Source organism: Geotrypetes seraphini, chromosome 2 (assembly GCF_902459505.1).
Source record: "Geotrypetes seraphini chromosome 2, aGeoSer1.1, whole genome shotgun sequence".
NCBI lineage: Eukaryota > Metazoa > Chordata > Amphibia > Gymnophiona > Dermophiidae > Geotrypetes > Geotrypetes seraphini.
Genome location: NC_047085.1, coordinates 99,476,291 through 99,496,277, shown reverse-complemented (window position 1 = coordinate 99,496,277; position 19,987 = coordinate 99,476,291). Strand labels below are relative to the sequence as shown.

Sequence of the window (19,987 nt, the reverse complement as noted above, 5' to 3'; positions counted from 1 at the left end):
TGGTCTCGCAGGATCCAGTTGCCATGGATGATTCATAACACTTTGGGTTTACAGCATGCTTCTTGAATGCGTGACCTTAGCGCGGAAGAGTTACCTGCCTTCCTCATATCTAAGAAACAAGTGACTGTCACAGCCTATGCCTTTCAGCGCTGGTGTGCTAAGGAGAATGTAGAGTTGGTGAAGTCTTCAATATCAGTGGTCCTAACATTTCTCTAAGAAAGTCTTAAGAGGGGTTTGGTCATTGGCTCCCTCAAAATATAAGTGGCAAGACTCTCATATTTCAGGGCTCAAGTAGAAAAGGTTTCCTTGGTCTCTCATTCAGTTGTTGCCAAATTTTTGAAAGGATTGTGGCTACATCCTCCTCTGTGACAGCTGTCCTTGAAGTGGAATCTTAACTTGGTTTTACAGGCCCTCAGTAAGATTCCATATGAGCTTTTGCGAGAGGCGTCTCTGACAAATCTTACAGTTAAGACATTTTTTCTAATGGCTATCGCTTCAATAAGAAGGGTTTTGGATCTACAAACTGTCATGCAGAGAGCTTTTCTTCAGGTCTACAGAGGCAGGAGTCTATTTCCACAAGGTCCCTTCTTTCTGCCAAAGTACCGTATTTTCACGTAGATAACGCGCACCCGTGTAAAACACGCACAAGGGTATAGTGCGCGGAAAACACAAATTAATGTACAGAAATTTTTGTATACCGCGCACACCCGTATACCGCGCATGCTGCCCGACTCTCCAGTCGCCCGCCCCGACTCTCCTCTGGCCACCCCGACTCTTCTTTCGCCCGCCCCGACTCTCCTCTCCCCCTTGAAGTCCTGTTCCCACCCTGAAAGCCTGATGCCCCCCCCCACGTCCGATTCATCCCCCCCCCCCCCGCAGGACCGCTCGCACCCCCACCCCGAAGGACCGCTCGCACGCACCCCCACCCTGAAGGACCGCTCGCACCCCCACAGCCTCCCGACCCCCCCCATCATGTAGAAGCTCCTACTGGTGTCCTGCTGCTTCCCCTCTTGCCCCGCCGACTCCCCGACACGATCGGGGCAAGAGGGAGCTCAAGCCCTCTTGCCCCGCCGACTCCCCAACTCCCCGACAATATCGGGCCAGGAGGGAGCCCAAGTCCTCCTGGCCCTGGCGACCCCCCCCCCCCCCGCTAGTTGTTCGGGCCAGGAGGGAGCCCAAACCCTCCTGGCCACGGCGACCCCCTAACCCCACCCCGCACTACATTACGGGCAGGAGGGATCCCAGGCCCTCCTGCCCTCGACGCAAACCCCCCTCCCCCCAACGACCGCCCCCCCAAGAACCTCCAACCGCCCCCCCTGCCGACCCGCGACCCCACTGGCCGACCCCCATGACACCCCCACCCCCCTTCCCCGTACCTTTCTGTAGTTGGCCGGACAGACGGGAGCCAAACCCACCTGTCCGGCAGGCAGCCAACGACGGAATGAGGCCGGATTGGCCCATCTGTCCCAAAGCTCAGCCTACTGGTGGGGCCTAAGGCGCCTGGGCCAATCAGAATAGGCCCGGGAGCCTTAGGTCCCTCCTGGGGGCGGGGCATGAGGCACATGGGTGCCGCGGTTGGCTGGGGCAAGAGGGCTTGAGCTCCCTCTTGCCCCGATCGTGTCGGGGAGTCGGCGGTCCTTCGGGGTGTGGGTGCGGGTGCGTGCGAGCGGTCCTACGGGGGTGAATCGGACGTCGGGGGGGGACTATGTAAAAAAAAATTTGTACAACGCGCTCACGCGTATACCGCGCAAGGGTATGCACGGTTTGTAAAAACACGTATAACGCACGCGTTATATGCGTGAAAATACGGTAGTTTAGGCCGTCCATGTAAATCAGGAAATCTGACTACCCAAGTTCCTTCCTGTGGGTTAAAAACAAAAACAAAAACACACAAAGTTTTGGTGTTGCTGGCTGTTAGGAGAGTTTTTCTCTGTTACCTAGAGGATATGAATGATTTTTGCCTCTCAGATCTTGTGCTAATGAACACTAGCCACCTGAGAAAGACAGCATCTAAGGTTTCTAGTCCTAGATGGATTTGTGCAGCTATTGCTTCAGCTTATGTTGGGTGTGGTAAGTAACCAACAATCACTTTGAGAGCACACTCTACTATGGGTATTGCTTCTTCATGGATGGAGTTCCAGGCAATGTTGCCCAAGGAAATTTGTAGGTTGGCTACATGGTCCTCCCTTTATATTCTCACAGAATTTTACAGAATGGAGGTGGCAGCATGAAAGGACACTACGTTTGGGTCCTTTGTGCTCATAGCAGACTTATCTGCCCCACCCTAGACTCAGGGGACTGATTTGGTATGTCCCACTGGTTTAAGACTCATTTGCCTTTTGCACTAGACAGGAAGATTAGGTTCTTACCTCAATAATCTTCTTTCTAGTAGAAAAGCATGAGTTTTGAAGGCCCACCCTGTTAAATTTCAATTAGCCTGCTTACTGGCTCAAACATATATGTATTTCCATTGCTTGACTTGTTGCAGATTAGAAGAGAAACAGCATGGTCAAGGAATTGTCAACTGCTTCAATATGAACTGAGGAACTGGAACATAGCCTAGAGATGCAGGAGGCAGAGCAGAGAGAAAAAGGTAGATGATGCCTTCTACAAACTCACGAGTAAAGGAAAGAAGCCCACTGATTCAAAACTGATATGCCTTCTACTAGAAAGAAGATTATTGAGGTAAGAACCTTTCCTTTTGGGTCATTCCAGCATTCTAAATTGATTCCAAATGGTGCCATACAGCAGCAGCATGAGCATGTACTCCTACTTTCAACAGCCTTCACTGATTTCCAATTAACTGAGATGTCAACTTTAAGGTAATTACTCTATTATACAGAGCTTTGAATAAAATGGTGCCTCTGTACTTAACCAAAGAGTATAGGCTTGCATTATATTCTGTGTTACTAAGAAAAATATAAACTAAACCAAGGCTAATTTTGTTAAATTTATTTGTTCTTGATAAAATGCCTTAGCTAATTTGCAGGTCAAAGCTGTTTATTACTCATTAATAAAATGAAAAAGAAAGGAAGTATAGTATGCCATAGAACAAATGTACATTCATACCAAAGGAGGGTAAGAAAGAGATATAGAGGAGATGCCTCAGATAAGACTGAATGAGGGGGTGCTAAAAAGTTCTCAGTCCAACAACCAACTTCCTAAATTCTGAGCGTTATTTTGTCACTGTAGCTAAAAAGAGTGTTATCTTATTTCGTTAAGTGCCAATCTGCAGAAATAAAAATTCTATGTTTTGACATTGTTTCAGATTATTGATTGAACCATATCAATATCATTCTCTTCTTGGTTGGGCTGAGAATTTTTTAGCACCCCCTTGTACTCATGATTACTGTCAAGCACGCAGCCCTGAACTTTCAAAAGCCAACTGGAAGAGGTTAGTTTGTAAAGAAGATTTAATTCTGTTGAAGGATTCCTTCTCACACAAGTTTTGTGAGATACTGTTCCATAAGAGTGGCGCCAACAAGATAAACATACTCATGCTATCAAGCTGAATTATAGCTAGAGAGGGAATCATCAGACACTAGTCATTGACTAACTGCACTGTTCATGAGAAAGCATATGGAATTACTACAGAAACTACGTAACTGGGTGAACCTTTGTGTAAAGCTTTAAAAGCTATTAAGAACAGCTTAAACTGGAATTGAAATGCAATTCAAAGTGCAGGCGAAGTAAGAGCAGACAAAAATGATCAAACTTACAGGTTTGATATAAGAAAAAAGAAAAATGAGCAGTAGACCCTGTTTCCCTCTTCCACTCAAGTTCAGGAGAAGCTTTTTCTGAAGCCACTGGAACAGATTATCTAATCTTTTGGTTTCCTATATTTATTTTGTAATGAAGATGTTACACAGATTTTGTCCCCTCTTGTCAAAGAACCTGATTTGAATAAATTTGTACATGGTTGCCTAACAACTACTTAATGGCTAGTGTACAAAACCGGAGACCCTTTGTTTTGGTGACATTGATATGAGACATAGAAATATAGAAATATGATGATAGATAAAGGCCTTAGGGGAGATGATTTGAATTTTAAATATACTGTATACATTCAAATATATATTTAGATTTTGGGGCCAAAAAAATGGCCCAAAAATGGGGGTCTCAGTTTATTTGAACATAAGAATTGCCGCTGCTGGGTCAGACCAGTGGTCCATCGTGCCCAACAGTTCGCTCCCGCAGCGGCCCCTAGGTCAAAGACCAGTGCCCTAACTGCGACCAGCCCTACTTGCGTACGTTCCGGTTCAGCAGGAACTTGTCTAACTTTATATTCGATCCTCCTTTTGATGATGGTGCTTTTTCTCCTCCCCTCCCACCCGATGCTATTTTCCACCCCTCCAGATGTCCGGCACTGCTATCTTCCATCTCCCTCTGATGACTAGCACTTCTATCCCCTGATAATTAACACCCTGCCCAGACCAACATCACACTTACAGTCCCAACTGATGCTCTGGAAACTGACACCAGCACTTTGTGCTGGGCTGAAGGGCTTTGAGTGTCTGCGCATGCTCAAGGTCTGCTGGCTCCCACCCTCTCCAGGATTCTCAAAGGGAGTCCAGAAAGCCTTGAGCATGTGTAGACGCTCAAGGCCCTTCACCTGCACAGAGCGTTCGCAACAGTTTCCAGAGCATCAGGCCCTGCAAACTGGTGATGGTCTGGGGCAGGGGGGAGCGATTAGTGGAGGATAGGAATGTCTAAGCCACTGTTCTTCGATTCTCCAGCACTGTACTTTTCTTTTGTTGCAATCCATCCCCCTCTGAAGCAACTTCCTGTTTCCGCTTGGGTGAACCAGAGCAAAGGAATGGTGCAGAGGAGTCAGCCGACAATGCAAGACAATCGTTCCCACATAGGCGACCTCTTTGTAGCTTTTGTGGTAAGGGGAGCTTCAGAACCAGGTTGAAGAACATTTGGTGGAACTGGGGAGGAGGGTACGGGGGAGGAAGGAAGAAGGGAGAGATGCTGAATGGGAGAGGCAAAGAGAAGAGGAACAGATGGAGGGGAGAAGGAGATGGTGGCACATGAATGGAGGGAAGGGGAAGAGATCGGGCATGGAGGGAAGTGGAAGAGGAAGGAAGAGATGGTGCACATGGACAGAAGGAAGGGAAAGAGTTGGAAAAAATAGATTTGAGATGGAGGCAGAAAAATGGAATGGAAGAAAACTGAATATGAAAATCAGTATCAAAGAAGGATGTAGTGTAAAAAGTGAAGGAGAGGAAAGAAACAGAAAATACATACAGAGGCCTTGAAAACAGCATTAAGAGCACAGATGGAACAAGATGATCAGAAAAATAAAATTGCCAGATAACAAACTCCCTTCTTTACTAATGCGTAATGCGGGTTTTAATGCCGGCAGCGGCGGTAACTGCTCTGACGCTCATAGAATTCCTATGAGTGTTGGAGCAGTTACTGCCACTGCTGGCGCTAAATCCCACGCTATGCGTTAGTAAAGGAGGGGAGAAAGTAGAAAATATGCTTTTATTTTCAATTTAGTGATTGAAATATGTCAATTTTGAACATTTACATGTGTTGTTTTTATATTTTGGTCTGTTAAAGAAAAATGCATTTGTTTCTATTTCTCTTGAGGTGTACTGTGTGTAGAGTATGGCATATTAGGGTTTCGTTTGTGTAGAATAGTACTTTTAGTTTGTGGGTTTGTATTTGAAAATGATTTTTTTTTCTGTTTTCTTCATGTGTGACTGAGGCTGGGTGTTCTGGTGGGAATAGAAGTCCAGAAACTTTGGTTGATGTGGTCCTAAGTAGGAAATATTTGTTGGCTCTCCTTCAGCTTTTTTGGACTCAAAACAGCCCCAACCGAAAATTAGTGATTACTTATGGCATGATCCCTGACAAATGATGCTCATGTATCCAGATTTCTAATCTCAGCTTATATTCAAGTCAACCTTTTTCCTCTTTTTTAGTGGGGAAAAAGGTTACCTCAGTTTATATTCGGATCAGTTTATATTTGAGTATATACGGTAATACTTAATTGTTAGAGGGTTTGGAGGCTCAAATACCAGTGGTAGTACACAAGCATATTTTAAAACTCAGATGCTGAAATACTTGAAACAATATTTGTTGCCATCCACATTATGGATTATAATGCAGAACTTGGTGGAGAACTCTTTTCTTAGGTGCCATCGACTCGTGCTCAAGTCCTAATGACTTGATGAATTGCGGTTCTAAAAAGAAATCAGTTTTGTGCTAGTCCAGAAAGGTCCTCCAGCATCATCCCCATGGTTGTTTTCAACATGTCCAGCCATCTGATTTCAGGTCACCCTCTTCGCCTAGTTCCTTCGATCTTCTCAAACATAATGTCCTTCTCCAGTGATCTCTCTCTTCTCAAGTTTCAAGTTTTATTAAAATTTTATATACTGCTTAAAATAATTGTCTAAGCAGTGTACATAACTGGAATATAAAAATTTTAAAAATATTGGGGAGACATAACTAAGACAAAAAAAAAAGACAAAAACATTACAAAACATATTGAAACAAATGGAAAGCACGGGTAAACTACAATTGTAATAGGAAAGAAGATGGTGTGACCACAATAAGACAGTCGTAATTTCATCATTTAGGATTTGAATGACATAGCTAGTTTGATCTCTTCCAGAATTGATTTGTTAGTTCTGGTGGTCCACGGCAAGCCTAAAATCCTTCTCTAGCACCAAAGCTCAAATGAGTCAATCTTCTTTCTGTCTTGTTTCCATAGAGTCCAGCTTTCGCATACATAAATGACCGCTGAGAAAATGAGTGTGTGGACAAGTCTGATCTTCATTTGAAGTATTACCTCCTTGCCTTTGAATACTTTGTAGAGAGCCTTCATTGAAGAGCGACCAAGTGCTAGTCTGCAGACTATTTCCTCCCTGCTAGATGCTTCTTTGTTAGATTACTGTAATATTTATAAGTCTCCCAGGCAGGACCAAGAGGAAATTGGAGGTAATTCACAGTGGCGTACCTAGGGTATGTGGCACCCGGGGCCCATCATTTTTTGACACCCCCCACCCACCCCCATGTAAGAAATTTTTTTATTTTTTTTTTTGCAATAACCATGAAATGGAATAAATGGTCAGAATAGAAACAGGCAGTGAAAATTTTCTTTTATTGAACCTCATATATGTAACCATTATTCCAAACATAACATAACATAAATTATGTCTAAATTGTCATGACATTAGAAGTACATATGGAGTAGTTGCAGGTGATGCTTGGGACAGTTCTGATTGTGTTAGTTCGGTTTTATGTGTTTTTTGAATAGAAGGGTTTTTATTTCTTTTTGAAGGTTTTGCAGTCTGTGGTTGATATCAATTGGTTGTAGAGTTGGGGGTCGAGTGTTGCAGCTCGAATGGCTAGGAGGTTGTCGAACAGTTTTTTTTCTTTTGACGTTTTTGGTTGGAGGGTGTGTGAATGGTGCACAAGTTCTCCTATGTCTGTTTGAAGTGGATTGAATTATTTAGCTGAAGAAATTAGTTACCCCCCATTCCACACACATTAATTCTCTTCCATTTTTGTTCCCATTATAAAAAACACTGATAAGTTCCCAGAAAAAAAATACATTAAAATAAGAAGTGAAAACAAAGGCCCCTACAGATGAGAACATAACATAAGAATAGCCTAACTGGGTCAGACCAATGGTCCATCATGCCCAGTAGCCCATTCTCATGGTAGCCAATCCAGGACACTAATACCTGGTCAAAACCCAAAGAGTAGCAACATTCCATGCTACCGATCCAGGGCAAGCAGACACTTCCCCCATGTCTTAATAACAGATTATGGACTTTTCCTCCAGGAATTTGTCCAAATCTTTCTTAAAACCAGCTACACTATCTGCTTTTACCATAACTTCTGGCCACTTCATTTTTAAGTTTAGATCTTTCCTTTCAAACAGAGACCTTGCTAGATGTCAAATACAGCACAAGGTAACTTCACATGGACTTAGCTGTGCAGGAAATGTGAATCTCCTCATACACCCACCATATAGTGCAAAAATGTGCAAAGGTCTGTTTTTTTCTTTCGATCACTACATAGCCTAATGCCACACAAGCAGCGCTGTTACAAACATATTCTGTAGGTCAATGCTAAGGATAACAAAGTTTCCTTCCTTGGACCAGAAGGAGATAAACCACTGGAAGAGATCCCAAAACAACACCCAAAGACCCACTCAGTGTGTGAATCAGTTGAGTGGAGTGGACTAACTGGGGGGTGGAAATGGGCCCGGAGTTTGCTCAGCAGAATTTCCCAGACCACCTCTTCCTCTCAACACATTGACACGCTGCCACCATCACCACTAGGAACACCTCACTGGGTAGGCCAGCTATGCTATAAACTTTATAAAACACATTATTATATTTTCTTATAAAGCACATATTTTAACTGACCTCTCTGACATCCTCAGCCTTTCCATTCACAAAAATAGAAGGAAGAAAAGTTCCCATTTCCTGCTGTCTCATGTCCCCGGCCTATACAATATTTTTTTTCTGCAGACCCTTCAAAAGTCTGACCAAATCCTCGTTTCACTTGCATTATAAAGTACTGAGGATGCCATCTCTCCCCAATCCCAGGTCCTAAAGTCTAAGACAGTAGCGCAAACTAATGCTGCCAGATACAGGAAAAAAAAATTTTGATTCGATTCAGCCCTATTGAATTGGTTTTTCAATTCGATTTTCCTGCCCAGTTGGGTGATTTTTTTCAAAACTCCTGGTGGGTTTTATAGCTTTTTCACCCCCTTTGGCTTCTCCTAACCACACTGGCGCTGTGGTGTAAATAAAATAAAGAAACAAAAAGGACTTTTCCTCTTTCTGTTAAATCCTAGCTCACGTTTGCAGTCCAACACCAGCTCTGGCAGGATACACATTTCAAATCTGACATGTTATAATCACAAAACAGAAAATAAAATTAATTTTTCTACCTTTTGTTGTCTGGTTATATTTCAAATCTTGTTGGTCCAAGGCTCTGGTTTTCTTCTGATAACTTGCTTGCCAGGGTCTCCTTCTTTCTGCATGCTAACCATCCATCTGCCAACTCTGTCCTCCCTTTCCATTTCCCTTCCCTTCCCAGGAAGTCTGGTATCTTTCCTTTTTTTCATCTCCCTCCACAGATCCAACTTTTCTTAAATACCCTTTCATCCGGCATCTCTCCCTCCTTCCCCACCATCCCAGAGTCCACCATCTCTCCGTTTCTTTTCCTAATTACCCTCCTATCCAGTATCTCTATCCCTCCTCCACACCATCCCTTGTGTCCAATTTCTCTCCCTTTCTGTTCCTTCCCTCCCTAAATCCCATGGTCCATCATCTCTCTCCCTCTCCTCTATTTTCAGACCCATTATTTCTTCCCCCCCCAAAGTTTGGCATATGCATGTCTCTTTGAACACCCCCTTCCCTCCGTGTACTTCTAAATCATGGTCCCCCCCCAAAGGCCTGTCCCCCCTTAAAGGTCTGCCTGTCCCACCTTGAAGGCCTGCACCACCCCCCTCGAAGGCCTGCACTCCCTTGAAGGTCTGCACCCCCCCCGAAGGCCTGTCCCCCACTTGAAGGCTTGTACCACCCCCTTGTAGCTTCTCCCCCCCCTTGTAGGCCTGTCCCCCCCTTGAAGGCCTGCCTGCCTGCCTTTCCCCCCCTTGAAGGCCTGCACCCCCTTGAAGGACTGCACCCCCCCCCCCGAAGGCCTGCACTCCCTTGAAGGTCTGCACCCCCCCGAAGGCCTGTCCCCCCCTTGAAGGCCTGTCCCACCCCCTTGTAGGCCTGTCCCCCCCTTGTAGGCCTGTCCCCCCTTTAAGGCCTGCCTGCCTGCCTTTCCCCCCCTTGAAGGCCTGTCTCCCCCTTGAAGGCCTGCACCCCCCTTGAAGATGCTCCTCCTTTAACATTCCCAGTCTTACAGAATCAAAATCTATCATAAATTCCATTAATATAAAAGGCTCTAAGACCGAATCTATACCTCCTTTTCTACTTAAACGCTTCTTTCATATTTTCGGTCCACCAATACTTACTCTAGTCAGCAAAAGTTTAACACAAGGCATCGTGCCAAGTGACTGGAAACATTCAATTATTCACCCCATCTTAAAAAATCAAAAAAACAGTGCTGGAGATTGTACAAACTATCGACCCATAGCTAAGATCCCATTTTTAGCTAAAATGACTGAAAAGGTTGTATTCAATCAGATATCCGACTTTATCGAAAAAACTAACATCCTTCATCCAAATCAGACAGGCTTTAGACAATTTCATTCCACAGAGCACTCTTTAATCGGTATGACAACTTCCATTCACTATTATTTGGACCATCATCAGTCAGTTCTTTTAGTTTCCTTAGACCTCTCGGCGGCCTTTGATACAATTGACCACGAATTATTAATAAACAGACTTCAATCAATAGGTATTTCAGATCAAGTATTAGCCTGGTTCCAATCTTATTTCACAAATCGAACTTCTGTAGTCTCCTTTAATAACTCGACTTCCGACATTTTCTCCTCTCAGCATGGCATCCCTCAAGGTTCCATACTATCCCCTCTTTTATTTAATATATTTCTGGCACCCTTGTTAACTTTATGTCAATCCATCGGCTTTACTACATTCGCCTACGCCGATGACATACAACTCTTACATCCTATTGACCCTACTAATTTTTCCGATATAACTCAGATCAATACAAAACTTGAAAAGGTACATCAGTGGCTAAACATGAATCGTTTAGCACTAAACATAACTAAATCAAATATATTACTCTTTCCTTGGAAAGACAATCCAACCTTTATATCCCCAATTTCCATTCTTGGATCTCCGTTACAAGTGGTATCAAAAACAAAAATTCTCGGAATCATTCTTGACAATAAACTTTCCTTTCATGACCACATCAATTGCGTTATTAAATCATCTTTTTTCAGACTCAGACAAATACGATCAATCTCTAAATTATTCGACACTACTTCTTTAAAGATTCTTATTCATTCCTTCATTATATCCAAATTAGATTATTGCAATGCGCTGTTTCAAGGTATTGCTCAAAAGGAGATCAAGCGTTTGCAGATAATACAAAATACTGCTATCAGACTTATTACTAATGCAAAAAAATTTGATCATATCACTCCTCTCCTCAAGGAGGCCCATTGGCTCCCTGTTGCCCATAGAATAATTTATAAGCTCTGCCTACTTACATTTAAATCTCTTCAATCAAAATTTCCTGCATTCCTTTATAAATTACTAATTCCTTATTCTTCCAACAGAACTTTAAGATCAGATAAACAGCGATTATTAACAATTCCTTCATTAAAAATAATCAATACACGTCGACAATACATCTTTTCAGTTACAGCTCCCCATACTTGGAATTCTCTCCCTATCTATCTACGTGAAGAATCTAATTTGGATAAATTTAAAAGTAATCTTAAAACGTTTTTATTTAATGACGCCTTTATTACTTAAATTTTTTCGGTCTTTCTTTTATTTCATAATAAATTTTTTTTTTTTTTTTCTTTATTCTTCCTTTATCCCACCAACATGTGTTTTTCCCTTACTTGTTCTCTACTTTACTCAAATATATTGTAACTTCTCCCCTTCCTTACCCTATTGTTTCCATTTTGTCCAGTAATGAATTTGTTTTGTCTTGTTTGTTTGTTTTTATGTAAATTTTACATATTGTAATTTTAAACTTTTGTTAATCGCTTTGAAATTGATAAAGCGATCAATCAAATACTTATTAAACTTGGAAACTTGGAAACTTGGAAGGCCTGCACCCCCCCTTGAAGGCCTGTCCCCCCCCCCTTGTAGGCCTGTCCCCCCCTTGTAGGCCTGTCCCCCCCTTGAAGGCCTGCACCCCCCCTTGAAGGCCTGTCCCCCCCCTTGTAGGCCTGTCCCCCCCTTGAAGGCCTGCCTGCCTTTCCCCCCTTGAAGGCCTGTTCCCCCCCTTGAAGGCCTGCACCCCCTTGAAGGTCTGCACCCCCCCAAAGGCCTACACCCCCCCCGAAGGCCTGCCTGCCCCCCTTGAAGGCCTGCACCCCTTGAAGGTCTGCACCCCCCCCCCGAAGGCCTGTCCCCCCTTGAAGGCCTGCCTGCCTGCCTGCCTGTCACCCCCTCCCCCTTGAAAGCCTGCTTGCCTGCCCGCCCGCCCCACCCTGAAGGCCTGATGCCCCGACCCACCCCGAAGGACCGCTCGCCCCCCTGGCCTCCCCGCACCACCTATGAACAGCCGCAGCAGGATCGCGAAGTCAGCGTCAGCGATCCCTGCGCTGCTTCCTGCGCCACGGTCCCGCCCCTCCTCTGACGTCAGAGGAGGGGCGGGATCGCGGCGCAGGAAGCAGCGCAGGGATGCTGACGCTGACTTCGCGATCCTGCTGCGGGCTGCTTCACAGGTGGTGCAGGAAGGTCAGTGGGGCGAGCGGTCCTTCGGGGGTGGCGGGGGACTGAACGGCAAGGCCGGGAACACCCCCTTAGGGCTGGTACCCGGGGCGGCCCGCCCCCCCCGCCTCCCCTAGGTACGCCACTGGTAATTCAAAACATTGCATTACCCTCCATTGACAACACATTCAAGATTTAGGATTCTGAACCTAGCCTGCTGAGTATTGTGATAAAGGTAAGAATATCTGGTGAATGAATCATCCTTGGTATAGACTGGAACAAGAAATGCCATCTAAGCAACACTGGTTCCGGCTATCCTATCTAGTAGGTCATTTGAAAGATATAGTGGTGAGTTATGGCATTCTCAGTGTTGTGCCTAAGTTTTGGATCAGGGTACTACTGGAGGGACAACAGGATTTGAACTGTATGTATTCTGGGAAACAACAACAACAAAAAAAGCTAAAAGGTATTGTTATCCCTGATAAAGAGAGCTTAGGCTTGTGACAGAAGGGCTATATTGTTGGATAGTGGTAATAATGGATTATTGTTATGTAAAATTGGTTCCTTATGTTCAAAGTGCTTAAAGAAACAGCATGTAAATTTTATAAATAGTCACAAATGTACTTGGGGATCTGATTGGCATACACAGTATGCCATTAAAAACAATACCTAACCCATTCCTTGTTATACTATATATTTGGGACACTTTCCCAAACACAGCTTCCCACCAAAGCTCTGGGAAACTGCAAGGAAGCTGCTTGAAGATTTTAAAACATACATGTGAGTAACCATGCCTTGTTTAAAGGCGGAATATAAATATTAAAGAATAAACTACAAATAAATAGAATATAGGCATAATATCTAAACAGTATTACTTGGACTTATTTATTAATTTTCTCTACTTGACCTTATTTATTTATTTTCCCTCCATATAATTGCCTGCTATGGATGAACTTTTGAAACATTAACCCGCTCTTCTATTAAACTGCACTAGCAGTTTATAGCGCAGAGAGCTGCGCTGAATGGCCCACGCTGCTCCCGACGCTCATAGTAGCGTCGGGAGCAATGCAGGCCATTCAGCGCGGCTCCCCGCACTAGAAAACTGCTAGCAAAGTTTAATAGAAGAGGCCCTAAGCAATGCAAGGAGTATACAGTATTTTTTAAGGTAAAGCAGGTATGGCATGCTTGCAATAAAATTGTTTTCCAACTGAAAGGAAAAAAAGAAATTAACTTCTAAAATGATAGCCTAAATTAGATATTGATCTAATCAGGAAATCAAACTGCCATTATTGGTTAATATATACTTATCCCATGCCCTCCTTAAATTGTTTATTTGTAACCTAGTTTTCTGTCATGATTTTTCTCTTTTTCTTCACCTTCCCCTATTTTACATTATTTTGTCAACTGCTCAATTGTTATATGATTTGCAGCAGTTGAACCTTGAACATTGGTGTTCAACAACTGGAGTTACTTTAAGGGCTCCTTTTACAAATAATAATAATAATAATAACTTTATTCTTCTATACCACCACAATCTTGCGACTTCTAGGCGGTTTACAATCAAGAGAGCTGGACATTCAGCGAAACACAATATGCAGATTTACTTATGAAATACAGATAGCATAGACTTTAAGAAAGTAAGACTATAGAAATACAATTTGCTAGCCATTTTAGTGCGCACTAAAATGCAATGCGCGCTAGCTGCTACCGCCTCCTTTTAAGCGGGCGGTAATTTTTCTGCTAACGCACGCTAATCCAGTGCGTGCTCTAAAAATGCTAGCACACTTTTGTAAAACGAGCCCTAAATGTTATTTGTTAAGAATCTGGAATTTAGGGTTGTGTTTTGTGTTTTGTTTTTTTAATAATTTCTTCAGGCTTTCAACATTTTCTATCAAAAATAGAAATGAAAATTCAGTGCATCATTTTTTATCAATTTTCCTGCATGTTTTGCTTCTTGCTCTTTCCTGTACACAGCATCATATACATTACATAAGAACATAAGTGTTGCCATACTGGGACAGAACATAGGTCCAAGTCCAGTATCCTGTTTCCAACAGTGGTCAATCCAGGTCACACGTACCTGGCAAGATCCCAAAAGAATAAAACACATTTTATGCTGCTTATCCTAGAAATAAGAAGGAGATTTTCACATATCCACCTTAATAATGGCTTAAGGGCTTTTTTTTTTTTTAATCTAACCTTTTTTATACCCTGCTAATCTAACTGCTTTTACCACATTATCTGACAAAGAATTCTAGAGTTTAATCACACATTGAGTGAAGAAATATTTTCTCTGGTTTATTTTAAATGTGCTACTTACCCCCTCTTCTATTAAACTGCACTAGCAGTTTTTAGTGCGGTGAACCGCGCTGAAGAGTTCCAATGAGCATCGGAAGCAGCACAGGCCATTCAGTGAGGCCCTCTGTGCTACAAACTGCTAGCGCAGTTTAATAGAACAGGGGGTTAGTAGCTTCATTGAAGGCTGAGATTCAGAAGGCTGACTTTCATAAGTGAACAGATTTAAAAAAAAAAAAAAAAAAAACCTATGCTGTGGTACCAGTTACTGACAACTGAAGTACCCTGTTCACTATTGTGTACATAATGCAGTTTTTTTTATACTGCTTTCTGAAATAATTTATTCTAACACTGTCAGAGAAAATCATACCAGCTTTCAAAATTTCATATGATGTAAGTAAAGGCATTTACTATAATCACATTAATACCAAATAATAGATTCTAAATGTAATATTAAATCTTCCTATGACTGCATGAGCCTCGAATTCAGAGCCCAGGTCTACACTTATCCTTTCTTCTAAAATAATTCAAAGTTATGGGGCTTTTTTTGTTTTGCTTTGGTTTTTATTAGTCTTAAATTATAGTAACAACATAGGACTGACTTCAATATGCTAGATATTTAAGTAATTTATATTTTGCACTACAGGTGTTAGAGCATTTGTGAAATCTATGAAATGTAATCAGTAGTCATCAGAAATCAGCCTATGTTCTTTTCTAATCTAATCAAATCTAATCCTTAAATTTATACTGTATACCAGGTCATCTTTTAGAAATGAAAGCTCAACTCGGTTTACATAAGATACTTAATGAAATGGAAGGTTCAGACCTAATTTTCAAGGTAATGTCAACCTAAAATATATCTGAAATTGTATTATTAAAGAAATTAGAGAACATTTGTTTGAAACTAGTTTTTGTGTGTGTGTGTGTTTTATTTAACAAATATAGCACTTAAGAGAATGGCATTGTGCCTAACCAACTCCATTGCAAAGACCTAACTTACTAAGACATGTACGTCCTTAGAGTGGAAAACTTAAAGAGTGAGCTCATCTTTAAAACATATATCAGCGTGGAGTATTCAGTGTCACGCACCATGCTGAGTGTCTGAAAGAACGCTAGTCCCCAGGCAAGACATAAGCAAACCCACAGCACTCTGTAGCATTTTGAAGGGAAGAAAAGGGAGCCGGCTACAGGTGTAAGTTACATCTTCATCAAATGTACCCTAAGCTCGTAGATCATAAGTCAGGGAAAAAGCAACAGTGAAGATCAAAAGAAGTTCAAGCCATGTTTCAAAAAAAAGACAGTTTGTGCAAATCACTTTATGAAATAAAGTTCCTTGTGGTTAAAAAAAGATTTCCAACCCTCCCCCGACCTCAATTGCCCCCCACCACCATTCTGTCTTTATGTTATAATATTTATTGAATAAGTCCCTATGACTCATTTCATAAAACTGGTTTTGTTTTTAAATGGTTTTCAAGAGGCGAAGGGTATCCATATTTTAACAGATTTCAAATAATAAAATTTCAGAGATCAATTTTTAAAACAATGCAATTTTTAAAAAATGCACTCTAATAATGAGGTCAGTATGTAGTCATATTTACCAACTTTGAATGCATATGTGTTATTTCGCTATGCAAACCTATGTACTTGAGCTTAGCAACCAATATACAATGTTAAGCAGAATCATACCGTCACCTGAAGGGCAGTCATAAATGAAAGAATGGAAAAAAACACAAAACCTGTTGTACTTCTTATTAAGTGATCTCTTTGGAATGACTACATTTCACCATCTTTTGGAACATAACATACCATAAAATCAACTTATAGACTGCATAACCATAAGGATCTATGCGGTTTACAAAAGATTAAACCTAAGTCACAAATAGAACTCTGAAGAAATTAATTACCCAGAAATCTAGAGAACAAATAAGTCTTCCAATGCCGTCTAAAATCCAAGTATGACATAGATAAGAAGAATAGTTGCTTGAAATCTGTGTCCCAGAGAGCGGCCTTATAAGACAATGTTTATTTGTGATACCAGCTACCATTCTACTTCCCCACCTTGGGACACCTCCATTTTCAAGGCAGTAACCCAGGTGACAAAGACTGAAAAACAAAACCTGAAGGGCAGTGCGGCATTTCCACCTACACTGAGCAACACAGAGCCCTCAGCTGCTGACAGATATCTATATATGCTGATGTTGGAGATGCACAAGAGTTAGATGCTATCTGCCTAGAGTTGTGGGAGGAAGTCAATCTGCCCCTACAATCATGCTCTCATATGAAAACATTTTGCAATCCAGATTATTTTCTTTTCTCTCCTGATTTACATCTATTTATGCTGCTGCTTCCATTGGCTGAAAGGAAAATATACCAAGAGCAGGCCTGAACAAATAATTCAAAGAAATGTGATTTTTCAGTAGCACAAGCATGGTGTGGTCAAGTTTATTGAAAATTAGCAAAAACAAGAGGAATTTGAAGTGTGAATGCCCCTAGAAATTTTAAACGCATATTATAACTGGTATGTTATAAATCTCAGCGATACAAAAAGCTTTCTATTGTTTTTCTTCTAATGGGGCAAACCCAAAAAGTCATACCACAAATGCTCGCAGCAGTCAATAAAACGTCACCCTAAAGACTAACAAAGCAATCATGAGTTAACATATTTTTAAAAAATTGCATTGTATGGCAAAACTATAGTGTAACTTCTGACTGAATAATAGCTACTGTTTTTTGATCAACGGAGCACATAGTGGAGGAGTGGTCTAGTGGTTAGTACAGTGGCCTGGGGAACTGGGTTCATTTCCCACAACAGCTCTTTGGGACTGTGGGCAAGTCACTTGATTATCTCAGAGTGACACAAAATACATATGAACCTGTATATAATATTTAAACCCCTTTGATTGTAACCACGGAAAGGCATTATATCAAGTCCCATTCCATTCTTCCTGTACCTTTCTCTTGTTACACATATTTAAGAGCCTGATGAGTCAAAGAGCTTGTTCCATTTTCAGGTGAATAATTCGGCACACAGGCCCCTTAACTTGCAGGTCTCAGGTTTTGAATGGACATGATCTTTGGCTATCCTCAGGTAATGGTTATGGTTAATTTTATTTGGTATACCTCCTTTTAATAGTGTAGTGGTATAGTCTGGGACAGTTACCTCGGCTGAAGGTTAGCCATATTTTCCGAGACAAGAATACTAGCTGTAAAGGACACAGTGCTGTAGAATTCATCTTTAGAATATTTTGGAGAAACACTGCTATTTTTATGAAACATTGAGTGGGGTTTTAGCACTGTAGGATTGCTGCACTTATGCAGGGTTTAAGAATTGAATTGTTTGATTTGTTCTGTGATGTAAATCAGTGCCAGCTTTTAGGTAAAACCATCTGCTAAGTACAATGAAGGAAATAAAATGAAACTTCAATGGCGTATTCTTTTTTTTTTTTTTTTTTCTTTCAATAATAGGTTCTGGACATTCACTATAAAATATGTCAGCAGAAAATCGATTGATGTTTTCAGTTTTATAAAGTATAGAGTAATACTGTTTGCTTTTTAACATGCTCTGCTAAACATGATCTTACAGGGACAGACATGTGGAGCTATGTGAGAAACATATCACTACTCTAATCAGCCACTTAACTGTCATGGGCCCTTATGTGGTCAAAATAGGGATGAGAAAAATACGCATGTAAACTGACCTTTCCAGAACTGCGGTATGGCAAGAGTTTTAATAAAATAAAATATATTTTTACATCTGTGCATGAATCATAATAGTAACTACTAGGAAGCTTTGTGTACTCAGTGCTAACTAAGCCTTCTTTAAGAAATCCTATCGCTTGCCTTATATGAGCAGCAGTCAACTGAATGCCTATGTGGCAAAATAAACAAATAAATAGAAAAAAAGAAAGAAAAATTATCAGAAAGAACCTCTATCTAAAGTCTAGATACCAAAAGTGCTTTAATTTATATTTAGATCATATATAGAGGAATCATTTTATGAGATGATGGATAGGGCATGTAAAGATATACAGTAACTGGCCCCTTGGCTTGGGCTAAATAGCAGTAAAATGCTTTATTTTATTCTGCATTTCAATTGAATTTGATTGTTTTCCTTCACCTAAGTGCAGAGAAATAAGCCAATAGCTGCAAGAACATTTAAGACAAGAAAAATTTCAGTAATGTTTCCACTATATACCATTTGACATAACCAATGCCCGATGTAATACAGTACACTACTCACCTTCTGTGCCATTTGGTGTCATGGAATTATTATTTATATGGGAGTTATCAAGATTTGGACCACTGGGGGATTCACTACTACCACTGAGTTGGCTGTGCGGGCTGGCTAGATCCTGCATTTCCATATACCTAAAGAAAAGAAGTGGTTGCTTTACTGCCTTAGGACATCCATATTCATCACTTGCTTTAACCTCCCCCACAAACCCCCCCTCCAAAAAAAAACCCCAAAACCAACCCACTAAACAAAACTGCTCTTTGCTGTACTTGCTACAGTAGGTGTGAAACCAGGATTCTCAGATTTAAGAAACTTTCATAGCATGACAACTTTTATATGGGTTACAAGACTCGCCAAAATAAAGTGCTTAAACAAAAACAAACTCCATAAATCAAAAAATGCAGAGAAAGGGCAATTACAGATCATTTTTGGGAATCTGATGATGGTCGATGCCATCTCTGGTCAAATTAAATTACTCTAATTTCTTGTTTCTGCTTATCAATACAGCTCCACAGAAACATTGTCCAGATCAAATTTTTCATCGTTCTACATTTATAAATACCAGCAAAATGACAACAGTCTGAAAATGTTTTCACTTTGAATGGACACTTATTCAATATAGCTTAACACCCAAATAACATCCAACTGTCAATATTAGATGTTTAATTTCTTATGTGTCCTGGATTGTATTCATCTTTAGTGCACATCCATACTGCTTTTTCTCTTTAGATGCCAATTTTGTGGTACCGGTATATTGTTTTTGATGCTGTTGTCATACATATGTTCTGTATCTTTTATTATAGTAATGATGAAAATTCCTTTGTGTATGATAATTATTGTAATAATTAATAAAATGTTATTGAACTCTGAATAGATGGTAAAGAAAAGCGTGCCAAAGTACAAGTTCAATAACCAGCGCTAAACTAACAGGAAAATGGGAATGTAAAAACAACGTGGGCTGTTGAACTGTGTGTGGGGAAACTCGGCAAGATGTAAATATTTCTGTTCTACAACAGATTTCCTTGTGCACAGCCCTATCTGCCCATTAAGAAGTATGTTCTTTTTTGGTTTTTTTTAACAAAGCATAAGTCCACTACTTCCTCACAATCTACCATCT

At 41.2% G+C, this 19,987-nt stretch overlaps 1 protein-coding gene across 6 annotated transcripts in view; it reads right to left on the bottom strand.

Annotated features, from left to right (window-relative positions):
- EYA1 (EYA transcriptional coactivator and phosphatase 1) overlaps positions 1-19,987 on the bottom strand; it is a 329,665-nt gene that overhangs the window by 302,658 nt on the left and 7,020 nt on the right. For all 6 annotated transcript variants that reach the window (XM_033934041.1, XM_033934043.1, XM_033934039.1 and 3 more), the window contains exon 3: positions 18,877-19,004. In XM_033934041.1, the coding sequence (XP_033789932.1) occupies positions 18,877-19,000 (124 nt within the window). In that variant the 5' untranslated portion in view covers positions 19,001-19,004. The remainder of the gene's footprint in view (positions 1-18,876; positions 19,005-19,987) is intronic.